Here is a 23,232-nt window from a genome sequence, read left to right on the forward strand (position 1 = left end):
CAGATTAGATATAAAAATACATCTACAGAAAACATTTTAAATGTGAAGGCACATAGAGGTTAAAAGTAAAAGGGTGGAAAAAATATACCAAACAGTAAAGAAAGGAAAGGTTAAGTAATTATATCAATATCACACTGGTAGATTTCAGAGCAAGGAATATTACTAGTGATAGACATTTCATAATGGTAAAGGGGGAGATTCATCAAAAGGAGTAACAACGTAAATATGTGTGCACCTAATAGCAGAACTTCAAAATACGTGAACTAAAAACTGAAAAAGCTGGAAGGGGAAAGAGACAAATTCATACATAAGTATGAATGTTGAAGATTTCAGCACCTCTGTCTCAATTATTAATTGCTTCCAAGGAGATGTTAAATCTAAGTGATGCTCAGTAAGAGAAGCAGCAGCTTATAAAACATTAAACTCAACTAGACAAACCTAGCACAGGAAATAGAGTTTTCTTAGGAAATAAAAACTGATTGAGTCAGAAGGGAAGAAAATTAGACAAGATGAAATAAATTAGTTAAGTTAATATGATGGAGTCTCCCATATGCTAATGATCATAGTGGAAGTTACAGTGTAGTCTTTCTAACATGACTCATTGGATGATTCCACATCATTGTAGATTACCTCTTTAAAGTGTTTCTTAATAGAACTAGTCCTTTTGATAAACCTAGGGATTTATGTCAGGTCACAGGGAGAATAGTAATTACAGTTGTCATGACTCCATAAAAATAGATGCTGCTTGTCTTTTTCTAAAACTTTTGCAGTAATTCTAATCGTTTGTTACTCTAATTTGCGTCTGAGAAAAGTCCTGGGCACAGTGAGGGATGCTGTAACTCAGCTTCCCTGAAGTCTGCTATCTTGGTTTCTATAGTAGTATTAGGTTAGGTCTTAGGAGTGAGTGACCTTCTGATTTATAACATTCAGAGGTAGTTGCTTAGTTAACACAAAACCCAAAAACTTTTGGGTTTTGTGGTTGACAAGGTTAAGTCTAATTTTAAAATAAGAATGAGGAGGTAGAGGGGAAAGTCTGGAGAGATAAAGTAGAAAAACAGCTTTTTTTTTTTTTTTTCTAAAAGTTATCTTGATCTCTGCTTCAGAACATTGTCATGCTCAGGACTTTTAGAATACTTTTTCCCCAAAGTCTGTTATAAGGGTTCAGTGTGTGAAATTGGGAAGGGTTAAAAGTTAGACTTTACTGTTAGTGATGTATTTTACTTCTAAATGCATGAGAAAACAATAGTTTGTCTGGTTTACTGCTTGAGAAGGAGGATACAAATAGCAGTGGTCATTTGTGTCATTGTGGTAACATACAGGCAAGGGATTGAGTCCTCAGTTTGAAAACATTGTAGACTTTTCTTTTAAAGAAACACTTTTTTCAACTTAGCCTGGCAGCTCTTCACATAAAATCACAAAGGAACAAGACACCATAGACAATGGCTCCACCCCCAAACAGGATTGCATAGAGGAGTAGACGCTCAGGGCCAAGGCTGTGAAGGCAGCAGAAAAGGCAGTTCTTTAGGCACCAGGTACTGCAGCACGCAGAGGCAAGTGTGGGCCCCCGGAAGAGTGGTGAGTGCAAGACAAACAGTAGGCACAGACAAACAGACATGTTACTGTTCATCCCCAATTCCAAAGGGAATTCAAGATCTTCTGGAGCTAAGAGAGTCCCATGTACAGAAAGACTCTACTATAGGAGGACAGGGACCCTTGCCATCACAAAATACAAGCAACTGCTCTGACCGTCATTGCTTTTCTTTCATCTTAGACCCTGATCTCTTCTCATTTCTTTTTCATTCATCTTTAGCCCTCCTCTGTGAGATGATGTGTAGGATTCTTTTTGTTCTTCTAACTTCTAGCTTTTTTTTTTTGGTGTGATTGTATCTTGGCTGAACAATGGCAGTTTTCCTTATTTGGACTGAGTAATAGCTGAAAAATTGAGGAGAGAAACTTGGTTCTAAATTCTGCTTCAGATGTCAGATTACACATCCTCAGCTAATGGGAGAGAACTGTGAGGCCACCAAGCCCCCTCCTCCTAGGATGCAGGGCAAATGAAAAAGAGTCCAGATCACTTCCTAGAGCTAAGTAATTACCTGACTTTGGAGGAGGCCATTTCCCTCACGGTGGAGAAACCTTGGTGGGAGGGAGAACTAAAGTAGAGAAGAGGGGTTCTCAGTGTGGTGCCCTGATCTCTAGGTCTCTGTTCCTGTTCAGCTGGCTTGGTCTTTAACTTTATAGGACCACTCTGTCAAAATAACATAAGAAACCAGACAACTCAGGCTGTGTAGGCCCAGCTAACTTAATTGGTTTCTGGCACTCTTTCCCCCTGAAAAATAGGATAGTCATACGTAGCATGATGCTCATTTATGTCACCCTTTTCACTTCAGGGTAATGATCCCAGATACACCCCTCTGATGGGCACCTGGGGGAGATATATCTCTGTGGCTTTCATGTGCTTGGCTGTCTTTATCTCTCTGGTTCCTTCCAACTCCATCTTAAGTCCTTATTGCCTGTTGCAATATTTAACTTGTCTGCCCCCATGGAGGGTTTGGCTTATAGTGATTGACAGGTTGTCTGCCTATTTGCTTCACCCCTTGAATTGAAGGGTTTAGCCTCATGGCATGGGTAATGTCATGGGATAGAATACCAGAGGAATCAATCCCTTCTTGCTAATTTTCTCTCACCAGAGGATGTAGATTATAGCCAAGAAATCTGTACTTGCTGAGCAGGTAGGTCCTCCTGCATTCCTGGCTGCCTTCACAAGCCTACAAGCATCCTTTAGCACCATTAACTTCAAGGATAGAGTGAGATTAAAAACCTGGATTGGCGAAAGCTACAATCCTAATTGTGTCCTAATTCATTATCATTGTTTTATATAACTGAGCTCTAGTTACCTGTTGGGCATCACACTAGGGAGAGAATCAACCACAACCTGAGCCTATTGCTCTGTCTTCAGAGATGCAGGAAGAACAGTGTCTTTCTTCAGTCCTGACTTTCCTTACCACCACCCTCAGAGTGCTGCTTCTTGGTGAATGTGGTTTCCCTGCAGCTGCCTAGGCATCCTCATCTGTAGGCCCTTTCTCTAGTCTAGACCATGCTCCGGTGTGTTCCTGGCTGTGTTCCTTTCTGCCTACCCAGTATGTAGTTGCCTACTGTTGGGCAGTAGCTCACTGCTCTGGCATCTTAGTGTGTAAATATTTGTCAAAGGACGGGGGTGTTTTCCCATTCCCCAAAAAGCATTCTGAAAAATGTGCCTGTTTTCTTAGTCATATTTCCAAGCTTTGAATCAGTTAGCCCATTCATTCCTTGCAGTTGACAGACACTGGCCTGACCTCAGCTGGCCACATAAAATAAGTATGCAGTAACTTCCGGCACAGTAACTTTGAGGCTTTAGTACCAAGGAGTCCTAGACCTAAAGGAACTGTGGACAACGTAGTCACTATTACAGAACACATCGTTTCATTAACATATCTCCCATGTCAAGCATTTTAATTTCTTTCATTCATACTTGATATTGAAGAAATAAGTGGAATCAACAAATATGAGGCAGCTAACCTTATAGATTCTGGGAGAAAATTTGACTTTTCATGTTTGTGGTTTTACTTTCAGGTCTTACGTAATGTAGGTTATAGTATATCCATGTCTGCCTGGATAAAGGTGTTGTTTCCAAGCTACTACAAGTTTAGAGATGATATTTCAATATAGTTGATGGTTTATTCTGTCACTCAGTTCTACTTGAAACCAAAACAGTTTGCTTCTGCTGAGTAACTTGTTAGGCTGAAAAAACAGTCTTTAGTCATGGAGCAGAGTTTTCTATCTTTGTGCAAAATCAGGAGACCTATATAGAAGGATTGAACTACTAATTTTAATTTTTATTAACACTAGACTCTGAGCTCAGAGTTTAATTGCTTGCACAGTCCCAGCAGACTAAAGGAACTGCTAATGTGTACCTTGCTGAACTCCTGCTTGTAATGTGTACCTGCATATACTCCTTTCTTTCCTTTTCTCTGACTCTCCTCTTGTAGTACTTCTTCCTCCTCATTTTCCAGTTTTTTTTTTAACCTAATCTTCAGCCTTCTACAAGCCTGGCCAACATCTTCCCATATGTATCCTGAACCATATATGTATATATCAGCCTTTTATGTTTTCACTGTTTATAACCACCTCAGCCCCCCTCTTATCTAGTCAGAATTTGATATAGGGATATTAGGCTGTTGGGTGTTGAGGTCATAACTGAATTGATTAGGGAACTAGCCTATGCTGTGCAGTATAGCAGCTGTGTTTCCTTCTTACAACACAACTGTTTTGAAAGGCTGGAGTATCTGTTTTAATACATATACTTTCTTTCCACAGATCATCAATTTCTACATGAATATGCTGATGGAGCGAAGTAAAGAGAAGGGATTGCCGAGTGTACATGCATTTAATACCTTTTTTTTCACTAAGTTAAAAACGGCTGGTTATCAAGCAGTGAAACGTTGGACAAAGAAAGTGGATGTCTTTTCTGTTGACATTCTTTTGGTGCCTATTCACCTAGGAGTGCACTGGTGTCTTGCTGTGAGTGCCTCTTTTATTACTGATAAAATTTAAAAGAAGTCTGTATACACCAGCCCAGGTTGGATGCATGAAACAAGTGCTCAGGGCTGGTGCACTGGGAAGACCCAGAGGGATGGGATGGAGATGGGTGCGGGAGGGGGGATCGGGATGGGGAACACATGTAAATCCATGGCTAATTCATGTCAATGTATGGCAAAAACCACTACAATATTGTAAAGTAATTAGCCTCCAACTAATAAAAATAAATGGGGAAAAAAAAAGAAGTCTATATAATAGAATACACAGAGAGCAGTGAATACTAGTTCTACATAGATGATTGAAAGAGTAGCATTTAATTATCTAAAAATTGGATAGATTAACAAACTCCGTGTCAAGAATGGGAGATACTTAGACTTTGAAAAAAGCTATGAAATTTCCTTTTCTGGAAATACTTAAAAATGGAGTGATAGTCAAAGCAACCTAAAGGCAAGGAATACATGGGGAGAAAAAGTGACTTCTTAATGATGCTGCCAACTCAGATTCTGTGACTATTATTTTCTGCCTAATCATGATTTGCCTTTCTTACTTGATAATTTATTATTGCTTCCCTGGTAGTTCAGACAGGAAGGAATCTGCCTGCAATGCGGGAGACCCAGGTTCGATCCCTGGGTAAGGAAGATCCCCTAGAGAAGGGAATGGCTACACACTGCAGTATTCTTGCCTAGAGAATTCCATGGACAGCGGAGCCTGGCAGGCTACAGTCTATGGGGCTGCAAAGAGTCAGACATGACTGAGCAAGTAACACAAACATGACTCTGAGAACATGGATATATTAGCTTAATATATTAATAAAAGTATACAAGTTACAGCCTGTTTTGAATTATATTTGAAAAACATTAAAAGGAAATTTTCCAAGAAACGAAACCTAGAATCTTTTACCATCTTTCTGAAAATGAGTGGAAATGATCTCACTTAATTTACATTCTCTGAAGAGCACATTGTGTCTTCACTGTTGCCTCCGTTGCAAATGGGGACCCTGGAAACTAGAAAAAGGTTTCAGGGCAATTACTGGGCCACTTAGTCAGTCAGCCCCCAGCGTAGTTCTGAGTAAACAGTCACCCTGTTCTTCTTTCCTCTGCAGATGAAGCATGGTATAATGCTAAGTATCCATCACACTTGTCATGATTTCATAGGAAATCTGGCAGAAGGTTCTAAGGTCCAGGGAAGGGAAAAGCTGAGATTTTCTTCAGTTTGTAAACACACAGATTGTTTTTTTATTCCCAGGTTGTGGACTTTAGAAAGAAGAATATTACCTATTATGACTCTATGGGTGGGATAAACAATGAAGCCTGCAGAATCCTCTTGTAAGTAGGGAGTTGAAGACTAAGAGTTCAGTGTTGGATGTATGTTGTTTTTCTAGCTGTTGAACTCAATTCTCTGATACCTTCAATGGAGTGGTTAATAAAGGAAATCTTTATATTGATTAAGATGGGTATTTTCCATCTAAATAAAGTTTAATAATAACATAATAATACCAAAAATACATCCTGATGGGCATAATTACTGTCCCAGTGCATGAAAATAAAGAGTGGATATAGACATATAGATATACAAACTACTTAGAAGTCATCTACCCCAACCTCCTAATTTTTCTGATGAAGAAACCAAGACCCACAGAGATGACTTTGATTTGCTCAGGTCCTACTAGTTACTGGCTCAACTGGGAACCAGAATGCAAATCTCTTTACATTCCACCTGTTTCTCTTTCCAAAACATCTGTGGCCAGGAGAGGGTGGGTTCCATGAGGTGGATTGATCGATTTGGCTTGAATTTTTATACAGAAGAATCAAGACTGTAAATAAATATATACCTCAGCATTGCTAGAGAAACATTTTCCTTCCTTCCATTAGACTGAATTCTAAAGGACTGTAGAAACCAAAGAAAAGATCAAAACTCATTCCTCAGTGGGGACAGTAGAAAGAAGGACCCTGGGTATTGAAGGCAGAGGTCTTGCTTCTCTGGAGCTGACAAAGTGGGCATGAATTGTGGGAGTTCTAAAGATTCCCTGTCCAGCAATATATACTGCTTTCTTAGACATGGCAGAAGAAGATTCTTCCTGAGGATTGTCAGCCCCATTCTTGCAGTGGCAGCTCCCCAAGTTCATTTCATTCTCTCCCAATACCTTAGGCAATATCTGAAGCAAGAAAGCATTGACAAGAAAAGAAAAGAGTTTGACACCAATGGCTGGCAGCTCTTCAGCAAGAAAAGCCAGGTATGTTTCATCCTGATGAGATGAAAATCCTGAGATTAGAGTATTGGTTAGAAAAGGAGTATACTGCTTGGGCCCTGGCGTCCTTCTAAGTGTCTGGCCTGACCTCAGCCAGGGAAGATAAGGTAGAGTTAGCTCTCTGTGGGAAAATCAGTAATGTATTTCCTATGAAGAACTAGGTTTTCTAAATGCCCAGCTATTTTGCTAAACTTTCATCTGTGGGAGAAAATGTTTGCAGACTGCTTGGCCCTTGTGGGAGGAACAGCTTTTACACCCTTGGGTGTCATAGAAATCTCAGACAGTCTCCTATGTGATAAAAATGAAGTACACAGGCTGGACTGAGACACTGAATTTTTTGCTCTCTGAGCCTGTGTTGTTCTGAGAGGGGGACCAGGACCATCTCTTCAGAATTCAGGGAAACTTGGAAAATTTATATCCTTTGGTTCTTATTTATAATTGAATAAGAAGGAAGGAAGCTTGGAAAGATGTCACCTTTTTGTTATTTTTTGCCTTTCAGGAAATTCCACAGCAGATGAATGGAAGCGACTGTGGCATGTTTGCCTGCAAATATGCTGACTGCATTACCAAAGACAGACCAATCAACTTCACACAGGTAAGCCAAGCCTTCGGGAGGGAGCTGTGTGACCACCCTGTCTCCAGGCTGCCTGGTGGATGTTTTTCTCTCCATTTGCTCCACTTAGGGGGCTCTACTTCAGTCTGTGGCTCATAACCCGGGGTGGTTGCTACCTGTGCCACGTCGTAGGAAAAGGAAGGATAATGATAGGCCACATCCTGGGTCACCATACATCATATATTGTAGTTAAGGAATCCCGGTCAATAAGAGGGCCTTCTCTGGTCATATACACCGTCTTCCTCAAATCCTATAAGAAGCAGAGAACTGGGAACAGAGCAGGTTTCCTCAGTCTCCCTTTATTTGGTAGCAGTGACGTTTTGGAACAGGTCACACCTTGATCTAGTCTAGTTTGTTATGCTGCCCTTTTCCCCTCGCTTTATGTAGCTGATCAGTCTTCCTTAAAGTTTGTGATCGTTAATTTCTGTCCACGTGGTCCTTTGGAGACCAGAGTGAATTAAGACTGGAGATTATAGTTCATTTGGTGTCCTCCACTTAACCCCTTGCTTCTTTTTAAAGTAATGACTTTACTAGATTCTCCACCGCAGCCCTTGAGTTGAGCTGACTCTTGAAGTTCATTTAACTCTTTTGGGGCAAAGTGAGTTTTGATTTTCAAGTCTCAGATCTCATATCCTCTTAAAAGTTCAACACAGAGGACTTTGTTGAATTTAGACACCATTCTCAAAATTTTTGGAGACATTTGAGGATAGCCTGGGGATTCCTGGTGATGCCTTATTAAACTTCTAGGTTTACAACAAATGAAAAGTAGCAATAGCGATAGTAATCGGAAAAAAAAAAAAATCACACATAGTGAAGAATGAGCAATTTGAAAGACCAAAAATGCAGCTGAGACTGTTTTAGGCGAAAACCTCAAGAAGGAGAGGAGTGTTAGGTCTGCATGCAAGAAATTAAAGGTATCTCTGTGTCCCTACAGCAACACATGCCCTACTTCCGGAAGCGGATGGTCTGGGAAATCCTCCACCGAAAGCTCTTGTGAAGACCATCTCAGTTAGCAGACATGGACTTGTGGGGGACCAGCTCTTTGTTGTCTACAGCCAGAGACCTTGGAGACAGCTGCTCCCAACCCTCTCTTCTTGTAAAGTCCTTGATCCTGGACCAGGCCCTGGAGAGATGCACTCACAAGCACATCTGCCTTTCCTTTTGTATCTCAGATACTATTTTTGCAAAGAAACTTTGGTGCTGTGAAAGGGGTGAGGGACATCCCTAATCTGAAGAGAGAGACTGCTTTTCACTTCTTCAGTTCTGCCATCTTGTTTTCAAAGGGCTCCAGCCTCACTCAGTCTCTTAATTAGGGGCCTGAGAGAAGCTTGGAAGGACTCTTGGTTTCGTATAAACTCTTGTTGTTAGGCCTTACTAAGAGGTAGGAATGGATGTGGGTAAAAACGTAGGGATGAAAACCACCAGCATATACACGCACACATACATACACACAGGATTTTCAAAACGTGTCACCAGGATAGTGACTGTAAACTGGACTTTGGGGCACTTGCATAAGGCTGTCCTCCAGGACTTGTCCTTTTTACATGCCCCTTGTGAAGTCCGTCTGCTTCTGTACAAGGCTGTTTTATTATCTGTAGCTTCTTCCCCTCCTGAGGCACCACATGTGAGCCCTGGGTGGACCCCAAAGTCCCAGGCAGTCCCTTCCTTAAAAGCAGTGGTTTGCATGTGCTCACAACACATGATATGGGGAAGACCCACCCAGGGAGTGGTTTAGTGGAGCAACAAAGGCGCCACTTTTACTGCTACCTACTTCTGACCAAGAAGAAGAAGGACCTCAGTCTTTAGCATAAAATTCCAGCTTTGGATGAATGCAGGTCTAGTTTGGTCTGTGGCTAGCTAGTTTAAATATGTTTCTAACCACAGAGAATTTAATATATATATATATATTTCACAGGGATATGCTTTTTTTTTTTTTAAGGCTGAATGTGTTCACCATTTTAGCCTGTAGATTTATTACCATTTTCCAAATTTAGCTCCAGCACACACAGATCCCAGCCCCTATGTGTAGGGTGTTTGTGGACTTCCTAACAGAGTATTTTGAGGCCTGGACGAATTTCGGCTTGGGGTAGAGGTTACAGAGGAAGGCAAGATTTTCAACTGGAAAACGGGTGGAATTTGGACTGATCAACTTGAGATTGAAAAACTGCTATTCTTTTTGTTCCTTGTAGCATCTCCCCCACCTTTTGAGCGCTCCTCAGGCTAGATAGTGAAACGATCCAATGCCAGTGTCATTTTGTACCTAAGTTCCAAAATAGGAACATTTTATACTTTTTTCTGTATTGTTAATAGGTAGTTTTGTATGAGATCTTTTCTCCTCTTCCCTTGTACCTCATCCTTTCCAACATTGTGCTTTCTCCCTGGGCTTATTTGAAAATTTTACTCTGTTTTATATCAAGCTTGTTTAGTACATTTTTCTATGTGTTACCACAGGTTACAATTTGAAAAGAAAACTATTTTTTTTAAATATTCCATTGTTAACTGAATGTTACTGTTTCCACTCCAGCAACTAGATGTCCTACCTTTTTCATACTGCCTGCCTTTGGGGGGGAAGACCACCTTTTGTTTATTTTCTTTTTTTTTTTTCCTTCCTTTTTTTTTTTTTCCTCTTTTTCCTTTTTTTTTTTTTTTTTTTTTTTGGTGTTTTCTGTAGGTAATAAATAGCTTTCTACATATGAGTTGCTGGGACTTTTCACATTCTCTTAGAAAGCTATGGCATGCAGGCTAATTGTGGGACTCCTGTACATTGATTCTTGGTACTTAATGTATTGAAGTGACAACTTGAAAGGTGGCAATATGGTATAGATTTTGGACCATGAATCAAAAGACCTGAGCTTTTCAGGCATGTTTGCTATTGTCTGGGGAACTCAGAACAAGATAGTTCTCTGTATTTATTGTTTGTCCATTTAGATAACATCTGTCTTACCTTCTCACAGACTTTTTGTACAGACCAAAGCAACAAATATTTATTGCCATGTATAGCAGAAAATGAAACATGCAACAAAAGCACTTTGAAAAATATATAAGGAATTGTTAAGCCTGTCTGAATTTGGCCCCGCTTTCTGACCAATACAAGTTTTGTATAAGGTGAAGTTAGTGATCCTGAGACCACCCCGTGAGTGGACCAGGCTGAGACACAGACTGGGGTCCAGAGTGGGAACCAATAGTGGGGGCCATTCTTTCCAGAGAGCTGCCCAAGAAGAGCAGAATTAGCATCTGGAAACCTTCTTTTTAAGGGTGGGCCTTGATGACTGGGGTGGGAGGGTGGAGGAATGTGGTGTTCCTGCCTTCCATGGCCAAGGGCATGTTATCAGCATCTTGTTTAACCTGCCTTAAACTAAAGCCTATTACTTTTCTCCAATCTTCCCCTCTCTCCTGTGCCCAGTGCTCAAAATTACCTTGTTGTTTGTTGTTATTTCCTTGCTGAGTCATGTTCGACTCTTTGTGACCCCATGGACTGTACAGGCTCCTGTGTCCAATGGATTTCCCAGGCAAAAATACTGGAGTGGGTTGCCAGTTTCCTCCTCCAGGGGATCTTCCCCACCCAGGGATTGAACCTGTGTCTTCTGCATTGGCGGGTGGATTCTTTACCACTGAGCCACCAGGGAAGCCCCATAATTACCTACCTCCCCTAAAAAAAGGAACACTGATGGATGGTAAGCTCTAGATGCCAGATATGTAACCTTCAGTAGAAACCATAGTCTCACGGATCACTCCTGGACCCTTTACAGAGAAAGACCATTCCTGCCCATTTGAGAATACATGGTTCAAGACTAGTTCCATCCCATTTGTCACCTAGGCCCCCTGAGACCCACTGTTGCTCCCTGGAGCCCTGTTGAGGGTTGAATGCAAGAGTACTTCGTCATCTGGCCTGGCAGCTGTGAAAATTGACTCTTCTGTATATGAGGTGCTTCATACTTCTCTGTGGTGTCAACTTCTTGTTTAGCCCCTGTAATTGCGCTAGCATCTTCTACACACTACCTCTAGTAATATTAGCCCCAAAGTTTTGGACTAGAAACAGGAAGCCTGGAAGAGCACTGCGAGCAACCATATTCCATAGTCTGTCCATCACCACCTGGTTTTATGTGGCCCATAAAAGGCTCCAGTGGGTAGAGACAGAGCGTGCACTTCAGAGCCCCAGTGTTTGTAATGTTTCAGCCTCTGGTCCTTCTCCCATGCCATCGCTCCAGCTCTCGAATGTCTTGACCCAGAGTAAGAGACAGCTGATACTTAGGCTTTGTCTTCTCCCTTGTTCCACCTGGATGGGCTAAGGTAGGGGGAAGGAGAGGGTGGAATATGATGCTTTCATCCTGGGAGCTCAGGTACCCAAGAGCATCAGAAAAGGATGTGTAAGACTACTGGGCCCTGTTGACAGACGACATGCTGAGCTCCTGGCCAAGTGGCCATATTTCCTAGCCCAGGAAAAATCTATCCACAGCTTCAAATTCATCCTAACATTTGGGAAGGGATGAGTAAGGCTCAGCCCAGTATCTTTCCTGACAGCCCAGGCCGATTTTGCCCATGCAGAATTCTAACAGTAGTCTTTTAAGAGCCCATAATTCCTATTCCCAGCTGTGGAGGCAGGGGGAGACGTAACATGAGGTAAGTTGGGTCATGCTGGTCAATACTAAGGGAAGGGAGTGCTTAGACATGCATGTGAGAGAGAAATGTAAAACTAAAGGACTTGGAGTTGGAGGGTAAGCCTTGAGGAAATGTTAGTGCAGGCTGCTGCTCTGGCCTGTCAGAGGGTGGGGTAATTCCAACTGGGAGTGGTTGGACCGGATATCCATGGTCTTGTCAAGGTCTAAGATTCTTAAATGTTACTGAGGCCCATAATGCGCCTTGGAACAGAAATTAGTCAAGGTAGAGATTCAAAGTCAAATTTAAGGCCAGTATTAGCACTGGCTTAATCTTAGAGGTGAGGCCCAGGTCAGTCCTCCCTAATGGAACAGTTTGTAGCTGCTGACTTTTCTCCGTTCTAAGCTGAGGGGTAACCATCAACCGCTTTTGACTTCTGGAGAGTCTGGTTCCATCCTTTGCAGAACTTTGGTGCTGGGAAAGGAGAGCATGTGGGGGAGCAGTGCACAAGGAGTCCAGAGCACCCCTTACCAGTTTACACTCACTGCTTTCACAGACTCCCAAGTGCGCACACACCCAAATCCTGCCTCCTTGAAATCTTCCCTGGTCATGTTATCATAAAATCTCTTACCTGGACATCCGCAGCCCTTGGAATCAGCAAACAGTAAAACTCCACACGGCATATGTATTGTCTGTCCTTTATATCAGAAATGGACTGAGATCCCTGTAACCACTGAAGGTAGGTGAATAATTTAATGCTTTTCTTTCAAGCCAGGAGTTCAAGCTGCTTCTGTCTGGCCTGCTAGGGAGGAGTAGGGGCAACTGACTAAGCATTTCCTTAGCATTGCGGGAGTCAGGGAAGAAGGTCTATTCACAGAAGCCTGCAGTGAGGCTGTACCTCCTTTGTGCCCCAAACCTAATGCCTCACTCCACACTTAACAAAACCCACTTCCTCAGCAGTTCTGCATGTCCTTCAGGGTCTTAGTCTCTAAGCCAGGGGGCTAATCAAGTATTTTTTTCCTAACCACACATCTTTCTATTATATACAGTTTTCTCCATCTTTTTATTTCCAGTACATCCATCATGGATTGTGGGTCCCCTTCTGTTAGCCTTGTCCCTTAAATGGACTGTTTCACATGCTGCCTGTGTCTTGTCTATTGGCCAGAGCTAAGTTCCTGGAGGGCATTGGCCTCATCCACCTCTTCTGGGGAGCCCCTTATGCTAGGTGTTTAAATAGGCCTGTGTTTAAGCACTAGGCTTGGAGGGCCCTGGAGGATGGAGTAAAGAGATGGTTTGACCAAGGAAATAAAATCACCCATCCTCAAGAACCATAGAACCTAATTTAGAAAACCAGGCAGGTACCAAGCAATGGACATTATCAAGAAGGCAGACACAGTCATATGGTCCAGTTTGAAGCTGGGTGTAGATGATGGAGGGCAGATGTGAAGAGAGGTCAAAGATGATGTTGCCTTAATCTGACTATCCATGTGTGACTCTCTCCCTAGTTTTTATGGGTTGATTTATTGAAAATAAGTTCTGTAGATTTCATTTTCTTGCTTTGACTGGAAACTCCCTGGTAAAAAGAACTTGATGGTGTTTGTCTCTCTGACTGTCTCTCTGTCTCTTTGACTGTTTGTTCTGTCTCTGTCTGTGTCTGTGTGTCTCCTGATCCAAGTTGGACCAGTGATTGGATCCTCAGTGTGGTCTGGATTCCCGAGTCCACCCCTTAACCAGGAGTCTGAATACTGTTCATTCATTCATTTCATTCCACATACCTGGAATTGAAGCCTGAAACACAAATAACATGCAAATCTGTGGCTCCCTGGCACTTTTTAAAACCAGACCTGTCTGTGGAGTTGGCAAAAGAGCCCTCCTGAGCCAAGCACACCGGTTGGGACTTCCAACCCACCCTGCCGACAGTGTCCCGTGTCTCCTTGCCCCCTCCCACACCTCTTTCTCCTCCCAACCTAACCCCCAGGAAGTGCTTCCCCCCCCCACCTATTAAACTCACACTCCAGAGAATCAGACAAGAATCCACCAACATCTAAAAAGTCTTCCACTATCCTTGTGAAACAGTTTTTTCTTTTTAGTTTTGTTCTAATTCATTTATTTTTAACTGGAGGATAATTGCTTTGCAATGTAGTATGAGTTTCTGCCATACATCAACGTGAATCAGCCATAGGTATACATAAGTTCCCTCTCTCTCTGCCACCTCCCACCATGAAATAGTTTTATCTGTGTTGAGTTAGAAGAGTCCCTTGTCATCTTCAGGGCATTCTTGATTTCTAACATTTTTCCAACATGGTTAAAATTTTTCAGCCATATGAAAATGATTGGAGTGAGGAAAGAAACCTTCAAGCCACTCTTGTTTTCTGATTTCCCAGTGTGGTTAAAGATAGCTGATGATTAATTACCTGGGTCTACATAGGGAGAGAACTCTGTCACAATGGGGTCCTGGACCTGATGGGGGTCAGTCAGCCTCTGCCAGCAGGTGCTGGGATTGGTCTTGGGCACTGCAGAAAGTTACAAAGGGAAGTGGGGATAGGAGGCACATTCCTTAATGAACTTGTGTTCCAGATGCTCTTTTTATTTTTTTTTTTTCAGACTCTTTTCCATTGTAATTTATTACAAGATATTGAATGTATAGTTCCCTGTGCTAGATAGTAGGACCTTGTTGTTTATTTTATATTTAGTGTTTGTACCAGATGCTCTTCTGAACCCCAGAAAAAAACAGTTTTGCTTCCTTGTATACCTGTGCCCCATTTCCCATCAGCCCGTCGCCAGCCAATTCATCTATGCCTACCATGGCTCATGAGGCCTGCATGTTCAGCTCACCACCTCTCCTACAGCTTCCCCCACCACACAGGCTGCACGGCCTCCTTGGTGTTTGTCTAACAAGCCCACCTTGCTTCTCTCTCGTGGTGGTTCTTCTTGTAGCTTCCTGTAGCTGGAGGTCTTGTCCGCAGACATCCTTTTCCCTGAGTCACCCCCCTGCTTCCTCCATCACCCCCACACCCCAGTACTCACACTCCCTGGCTCCCTTCATCTTTTCTCTGTAGCATTTCATATCTGGCTCTATTGTTTACTCATTTGCTTTGTCAGCCTCTCACTAAAATGTCTGTTCTGTTTATGCTGCATCCCAGATGCCTAGAACAGCTGCAGGAGAGAAGTGTTGAAGGAGCGAATGAATTACAGTTATTGCGCATCTCTGAGCAAGGCTTCTCTTTTGTATTGAGAGCCTCCACCCTATTCAAGTCCTCACTCACTTCCTCCTTTGTGGTCAAGAGTGCACCCTCCCCAGGGCCTCTGGCTTCCAATTCATCATCCACTTAGTACTTAGAGCTGTCTTCTTCCAATAATAATAATAAGAGTGAGCATTTACTGAGGTCTGGCCCCAGCCTTACGTACCAAATCTTTACATATATTACCTCATTTAATCCTTACAAGTGTATGATGTAGGTTCTGTTATCCTCATTTCTCAGATGAGAAGACGAGGAGTGTAGAGAGCGAATAGCTTGCCCAAAGTCTCACAGATTGTCACTGACAGAAACAGGGACTCCAAACCAAGAGCTTGAGTTCCAGAAGCCTGTGACTTGCCACTCGTCCATCTCAGGAGGGTTCACGGGCTCCACCAGCGTGAAGCCAAGGAGAGCCTCCAGTGATGAGGTCGGCCCAGGCCAATCCTTCCTCGTCTCCTTCAGGAGCAGGGTTGAGGCCCTTACTTGTCTCCTGACCTTAGGAGGGTCAGGGGGAATGGCACCTCTCCTCTGGGGTTCATTTCCTCTTCTTTAGAAAGGAGTACTAAGGAATTTCCTCACCTCGCCTTTGATAGCTCTTTCCCCACCTGCCCTTCTTTCTGACCCCGACTCTCAGCCCCAACCCCAGATCACCCATGTCATTGGAGGGTGGTGAGTAGAGAGACATCAAGCAGACCCCATGCACCCCCACCGGGGCTCAGGGACCGAGGGGTGTGCATGGGGGACATTGGGAGGCATTCTGGGTGCTCTGTGCTTCCCTGGTAGCTCAGCTGGTAAAGAATCCACCCGCAATGCTGGAGACCCTGGTTCAATTCCTGCGTCGGGAAGATCCACTGGAGAAGGGATAGGCTACCCACTGCAGTATTCTTGGGCTTCCCTGGTAGCTCAGACGGTAAAGAATCTGCCTGCAATGCAGGAGACCTGGGTTTGATCCCTGGGTTGGGAAGATCCCCTGGAGGAGGGCATGGTTACCCACTCCAGTATTCTTGCCTCGAGAATCCCCATGGACTGTAGCTCACCAGGCTCCTCTGTCCTTGGGGATTGTCGAGGCGAGAATACATGTCACAGAGTTGGACGTGACTGGACACAGCACGGGACACTCCATTTTATCCTCTCATTTTTGAGTGTGTCCCGGGCTCTGTCCCTCAGTATGGAGTTTCCTCTCCCAACTGGTTTGAGAATCTCAGGAATGTGGAGCCCGGTGCCCTCCTGCTCTCCCCTCCCGCCTCCGGACACAGAGCCCCTGTCGAGGCCGAGGGGGAGGGGTCCTCCTGTCTTCCCAGAGAAGAAAGACAACACACACTTAACCCTTCCTCCCACCCTCTCTCTCCCTGATTTTTTCCCCAAAATCTGTCTGCCACTTTCTGCTTCCTCTTAAACAGACGGCCTTTCCCACCCTCACCCCTCACTGGGGGCCGCTCTTGATGGTAATTACTCCTAATTGTTTTCCCTTGGCGCACTAGGCCTTTTCTTGCCAGCCCTGAACCAACAGTTCTGTGTCTGCTCAGAAAATGGGCTTAGCACAGGCCAGAGGCAAGCCCTCTTGGGCCTCAAAACTCACTTTCCAGGTCTAATTCAGAGGACAGGGTTTTGACCATGGATAAACTATTAAGGGAAGGCTCCACTAGACTCTCTCAAGGCAAATTGCAGCAGGGAATAGTGATTAAACTTCAGGAGTCTGTTCCAGTGACAAGAGCCCCTGAGGAGCTCGGAGTACTTCCTTCCATGGAGATCTCAGCACCAGAGATCTACTGGATCTGGCCAGGGGCAGAACACTTGAAAGGTGTCTCTGAGCCCCATAGCTTTTGGTAGTGTGGAACTGGCCATCTCATCAGTCAAGCTCCCTCTCTGCCAGAGGATCAACTGCGCCCGCCCCCCACAACCCTCAGCCCCATCCTGAGTGGAATGAGGAAGCCCTTTGCTGAAGCTTGAGCTCTTCACAGCCACTCATGCATGCACACATGCTCACAGGTACACACGGCGGCTTTGTGTTGCTCCCTCCTGTCACCCCCAGCTTCTGGATCAATACCATAGTAGCTAGTGGTGGGACTGGAGGAGGAAGATGAGGGAGTGGGACCGTGAGTATTGGAGGGGGTGGTTAGAAGAGTTTGAATGGGGGCAGAAATGTCCTTAGTGGTCTAGCACTCGAGAATTCTATATACATTTTGGGAAAGGACTTGGGGGTATTATCCAGAGCAAAGAGGACATAGAAATGTTTTATTCATTCATTCAAAAATTACAAGTGACCTACATCACACCTCTGTGTTGGGTTCTGGAAAATTTTGTCCAACTCCTGGTCCCAGCAAGTAACACTTCTCTAGCCCCAGCCTAGAAACATTTTGTCCCTGGGGCCCTGTTTCATGGCAGCCCTATCAGCCTGAGCCTCGTCTTCCATCCACCTCCTCCCAGACTCTGAGCCACTCTACCCAGCTGCAGAGCACCTTACCTGGTGGGCAGAGAAGGCTCTGCAAGAAGAGGCCTGAAGAAAAACATAAGGATGGAGGAAAGGCCAGTTTCACCCAACCCAGCCCTCCAGGAGAGTCTCAAGGACATGCTATAAAGGGTCTGGGAAGAGAAATTTCCTTGAGACTTAGGAATAAGTTGGCCAGATTTCTAGACCCAGATTTCTTCTTTCCCACATTTGGACCAAAAACTTGGGTTAGTTTATCAGAACGTCTACTTGGATCTAAGAGTCTTTACTTGTTCATTTATCTTTCTACCCATTCACCCATCTACACATCTGCTTATCCATCCCTTCATCCATCCAACATTCACCCACTTATTCTTTTAGGACCTACTCTGGGCCAGGTACTGTGGAGAGAGGGATGAATATGGCTGGTCATTGGTCTCTGTGGTCCTATTCTTTGGACCCCAGGGCATCTCTCTCAGCCTCAGCTATTTCCACACGGAACCTAGATCTCCTTTCTCCCCTCACATAAGAAGCCAGACTCCTACTGAGGAGTTGTCCCGGTGGCTAACTAGAAGTCCTGAACCAAAGGTAATCGGGGCCAGCAAGGGGAATGGAGGCCAGGTTAGTGGTTGGAGGGATGAGGAAGGCTCCCAGCCAGGCCACTGAGCCCATCACTGTGGTCTGGCTCTTTTGGTGAAAAAATAGTAAGTTTGGACAAGTGTCTCCCTGTGTCCTGAGCTCTGGGTTGCTCCCAGACAGGAGTCACTCTATTACACAAGCCACAGCCAAGGGCAACAAGGGCCCAGGGAGGACTGGAAGGGGGGGAGGGCGGGAACATGGGGCTCAGGACAGGACTTGGGCCAAACCTGTCCGTCACAGGCACAATGGTGCAAGTGAGGCCTGCGGGCTGGGCTGGAGGTCTGGGCCTGCATCGTGGGAGCTGCAGGTGAGACAGGGGAAAGAGAAGCCCAGACTCACAAGACAAGAAGACAGACACACACCATACAAAACCGAAACCACCACAAAAGCAAATAGGGTCAGCTCTCTAGAATCTGTTTTAAAGTGTTATTAGTAGACAAAGGACTCAGATGGGCAACAAGAGGGTAACAATAGGGATGAGAAGAGGAGGTTATGACAGGGCACCAGAGCATGTGAGTGTGCATGTGTGTGAATGCGTGTGTGTGCCCGGGAGCTCTATTAGTATGTGAGTTAGGATCAGTATAATTTTCTTTCTTCGGTGTCTTCTGCTTCATTCTAAAATCAGGACTCTGAGTGGTTTGGGCTTCTCCAGGCCTCTCCTCTTTCCACGTGTGGCCGAGGGCGAGTTAATGGGACCTGCACACACAGAGGCTCACAGAGCCTTGAAGACAGAGGCCCATTCATCTCAGGACACAGCGGCACCTCTCTCCCAGGCTGGCCTGCTGTCCCGGGCCGTAGCTCACACACACGAGGGGAGACGTGCGCCTTCGCACACGCCACCTTGCCCTCGAGCACACACAAAAAGCCACACTCGGGCTCTGTTAACCCTTCATCACCACTTGTGGGTGCTTCTTGGCTCCTAGCCTGGGCTCTGGCTTTGCCTGTTTCAATCCCTTTTACCCAAGCCTGCCCCTACCTGATTTAACCCTGGAACAACCTCCTGCATGTCCCCAGGGAGCCCACCATGGCCCTGCAAAGCCTCGGTGTATCAGGGAGAGAACTCAGCCAAGGAACTGGATGGAGGCATTCCTTCAAGTGGAGGAAGAGAGAGGACTCTGAAGGTCTGGGTTCAAGTTACAGCTATGCTGTCTGCCAGCTGTGTGTCCTCGGACAAGTCATTTAACCCCTCTGGGCTTCAGTCTTTGGACTGTGAGATGCTCACAGGCTTTGGACTGTGATAAAATTAAGGTCCACAGCTACACTTAACGGAAGTTATATGCAAAGCATGTAGGAATTTTATATTTTGCTGGAAAGAGTTTTCGTAAGTTTAGCTAGCTTCACACAGGTCCCTTTAACTCCCTCAAACCCCCAAATCAGTGAATTTCCTGAACTTTCAGGAGTCTACATGCATGAGTTATGTGCTTTGTAAGTCTCACAAATGTGGCCATTGTAGGTCCACTTATCATCTAAGGTCAGTGTCTGAAGTTCTCCCATATGACCGCTATTTGCATAAATCCAGGTTGAGAACCCCATGCCCATTACCTCCATGAAGACTCAAGATCAGGCTCAGACTGAGATGCTCTTATCTGATGAATCCATGTACTGGGGTGGGGTCATCAGACTGGAGGGTCAAGCCTGGTAGGGGTCATGGAACAAGAAAGAATGGAGGATGGGGTGGGTATTAGAAATAATATCCATGAAACTGATGTCTATTTAGTGCTTTCTGTGTGCCAGGCCTTGGGAAACCAACCAATTATCAAAGTGAATAATATCATTATTCTCATTTTACAGATGAGGAAACAGGCTTGGAGAGATTGTCCATTGCTCAGAATCACTTAACTAGTTAAATGGTGGAAACTAACACTGAAAGCAGGACTCCCTGAGTCCAAGGTCTTTGCTCTGTTTTTTAAACAATCTTTAAAAAAAAAAAAAAACAAAACCTTGTCCATGCTACACGGCATGTGGGACCCTAGTTCCCCAATCAGGGATGGAACCTTGATCACTGGACCACCAGGAAAGTCCCCAAAGGCTTTATTTTTCTTTTTTTGTTTGTTTTTTTTTAATTTTTTTATTTTTTGAGGCTTTATTTTTCAAACAGAAGGACATTGAGGGGATAAGCCCATCACCAGTGACATTTCAGAGGAACTGGGCACAACACTGCAGTGTCTGGGGTTCAAAGCTACACAAGAAACACTCTTTGGAGAGAAGAGCTGGAGTCTGAAGTCTGTCTGAGCCGGTCCTTGGGGGTCTGAGGGCAGCAAGAAAGCTGGGCCAAAGGCACTGGCCCTTCAGATCTGTCCCCAAGGCCTGGTGCAAAGGCTTCTTTGTTCACTGCTCTGACTTCTACATGGTCCTCCGTCTCCATCCTCAGGAACCTTGGGCTGCTTCACCAGCCTAGGGTGGTCTCCGGTCCCTCCCACCCTCAGCCAGCACCCGTCATGCCTTGGGGTCCCTACGAGGATGGGTGGCTCAGGGGTCAGGGGCAGGACTTCAGGATATGGGGCGGGCAGGGAGGACTGTGTCAGGGAGAACCAGATATTGCAGGGACTGTGTGCCTGTTGCTCCCCCATACAAACACCTTTTACTTCTTTTGAGGCAGAGACTCAAAAGACTTATTAGCTGTTTATTTCTGTATGACTTAAAAAAAGAGTTTTGCAACTTCCTATTAATTTCCTATTCAAGGGCTCAGAACTCCTCCACCCATGTGTTAATACCACTCCCCATCTTCTTCTGCCTGTAATCCTTCCCACTGCCCCCCTTCAGCCTCGGCAGCAATGAAAAAAGATAGGGAAATATGCCAGTTGGATTCTTTTTAGATATTTATTTGTATGTGTTTATTTGACTGCACCAAGTCTTAGTTGCAGTAAGCAGGATTTTTAGTTGTGGCAGGTGAATTCTTAGTTGTGGCATAGGGGATCTAGTTTCCCAAACTAGGATTGAACCTGTGCCCTAGGAGCTTGGAATCTTAGTCACTGGACCATCAGGGAAGTCCCTGGATTCTTGATAGATATCCCAGAACTTAATTTCATCTTCCTTGTCCCTGGACTGGAGTCTAGAAGGAATCTGAGACTGAATGAAGGAGGTTCATTCATTCCTAGGGCTAGGAAGGAGGTCTACTTCTAGGGAGTTCTGGAGGATGGGGTCCACTCCACTAGGGATTTGGAGGTCAGGGAATCTCCACACCCTTTCCTGGTCCCCTTGCTGGACACTCCTAAGACTCCATTCTTCTCACACTCTTACCTTGGCCCTTCCAGATTTGGTCTCCATCTTCTTCCTGAGGGTAGGGATGGTCGTCATGGTGGTATTTCCTAAGCCCGGGAAGAACGTGACTGAGAGCTTGGCAGGAACCTCCATTTCTGAGGCCTCGTTTCCCTGCGCCCTCTGCCAGGGAGGGCACGAGGCTGTTCCTAGACAGGCTTTGTTCCTCCTGCTCACCTGACTGCCACCTCCCACCGGCCCCCACATGCAGCATCCCCTTCGAGTACCCCTAGTCTCCCTTTAGCATCACCTCCTGCTCTGCACAGGCGTCTTCCTGTCCTGACAGCCTGGCCCAAGTCCATAGATGGAGAGATTTCTTCTCAGTGCAGAGCAGTGTGTGACCTAGGGGCCAGGGACCTGTAATGGTGGGATGTCCTCAGGGCTGAGCAGTCCAAAGTAAGCTAGAAACTACTTGGGACACCAGTAGGGCAGAGTCACTAAACAAAAAATCAATCATGTAACTTCTGATATTTGATTTTTTTTAAAAAAGCACACAGGTTGTCATCATGATAAAAGGCAAAACTTTGTAGGAGTTCTTTATACTTAGTTTACCATTTGAGTTGCTTTTATTTTGAATACCTATCTTTTCAAAGCTGGCACCTGTCAAAGTTTTAATCCAGCTCCAAGGGCTCTGCATTGTCCCTAAGCAGGAGGAAAATCAGCCTGGAAAAGTCAGCCCTCTGAGGCCCCCAAAATGAGGGTGGAGGGATGGCAGCAAGCCAGAAATAAGGGGCATAGGCTTTGGGGCCAAGGAGCTTAGGCTCAGGCTCCTGAGCCACCGTGTGCTACCTGAGGGGCCTCGGGCTCACCTGTGTTCTCCTCTCTATAGGCAGCATGGCATTGTCTGACTCTACTTAAGTGAATTGTAATGAAGGTCAGTAGGACTGCAGATGTCCAAGCACGTTGAAAATAGTCACCACATCAAGAGGAGTCATCATTAGAGCAAAGGGTGGAGGAAATATCCCAGAAAGCACCTCAGAAGCTTCACGACAATGTCTTGCTCAGCTCTGGGTCTCTAGTCCAACCCAAAGATATGCAGGGAAGGAGACCCCAGGTCTTCTCACCCCAATTCGCCTCACCACCTGGTGAGGGTGGTCTCTCTATATTGCTGAAATAAACACTTCTGGGTTACATGAACAACAGCAGTTTAATTCAAGGTAAATTTCCAAAAGGATTCCCTTTGCTAATTACAAACACAACCCCAGGGGGCCTCCAGAGGGAGCTGACCCCACTGGAAGGAGCCATGTGCAGGTAGGGCTTCTTGGTCCTTGTGGGGTCTGTCGGTGGGGACCGTCATCTCCACGCTCACCCTCTTTCTTCTGGCTGGGGCAGAGCGCAGCCCCCCGCGTGCCCCTGCTGGCGTGTGAGCTCACTGTCCCAGCCTACTGACTGAAGACTGGCTCTCCTTGGATGGCCCTCAAGCACTGCATTTTTTTCAGCAACTCTCACCAGACCCACAGATGGATTTATCTTCCCTGCGTGCGCTGTGTGGCTGTTTCTGTTTCAGGGACCCGCTAGCTCAATGAGCTGCACTGTTCTATGGAGTCGGCCAAACAGCCACGGCTCTGTTCTTTCAGCCAGACCCTGGGGCCTGGAGTCCTGCCTCCGGGAATTCCAGGCTTTGAAAATGTTA

The 23,232-nt window shown here is 45.1% G+C and overlaps 1 protein-coding gene across 5 annotated transcripts in view; it reads left to right on the forward strand.

Moving 5' to 3' along the window:
* Window positions 1-9,924, forward strand: part of SENP1 (SUMO specific peptidase 1) — a 50,137-nt gene extending 40,213 nt beyond the window's left edge. For 4 of the 5 annotated variants that reach the window (XM_061129124.1, XM_061129127.1, XM_061129130.1 and 1 more), the window contains 5 exons: window positions 4,357-4,560; window positions 5,824-5,903; window positions 6,727-6,811; window positions 7,326-7,421; window positions 8,374-9,924. In XM_061129124.1, coding sequence (XP_060985107.1) covers window positions 4,357-4,560; window positions 5,824-5,903; window positions 6,727-6,811; window positions 7,326-7,421; window positions 8,374-8,436 — 528 coding nt within the window. In that variant the 3' untranslated portion in view covers window positions 8,437-9,924. Of the gene's footprint in view, window positions 1-4,356; window positions 4,561-5,823; window positions 5,904-6,726; window positions 6,812-7,325; window positions 7,422-8,373 lie in introns of those variants that run through there. The other variant, XR_009690437.1, reaches the window with a different exon arrangement.
* Window positions 9,925-23,232: the final 13,308 nt, after the last annotated feature.

This window comes from Dama dama, chromosome 3, assembly GCF_033118175.1.
Source record: "Dama dama isolate Ldn47 chromosome 3, ASM3311817v1, whole genome shotgun sequence".
Lineage (NCBI taxonomy): Eukaryota > Metazoa > Chordata > Mammalia > Artiodactyla > Cervidae > Dama > Dama dama.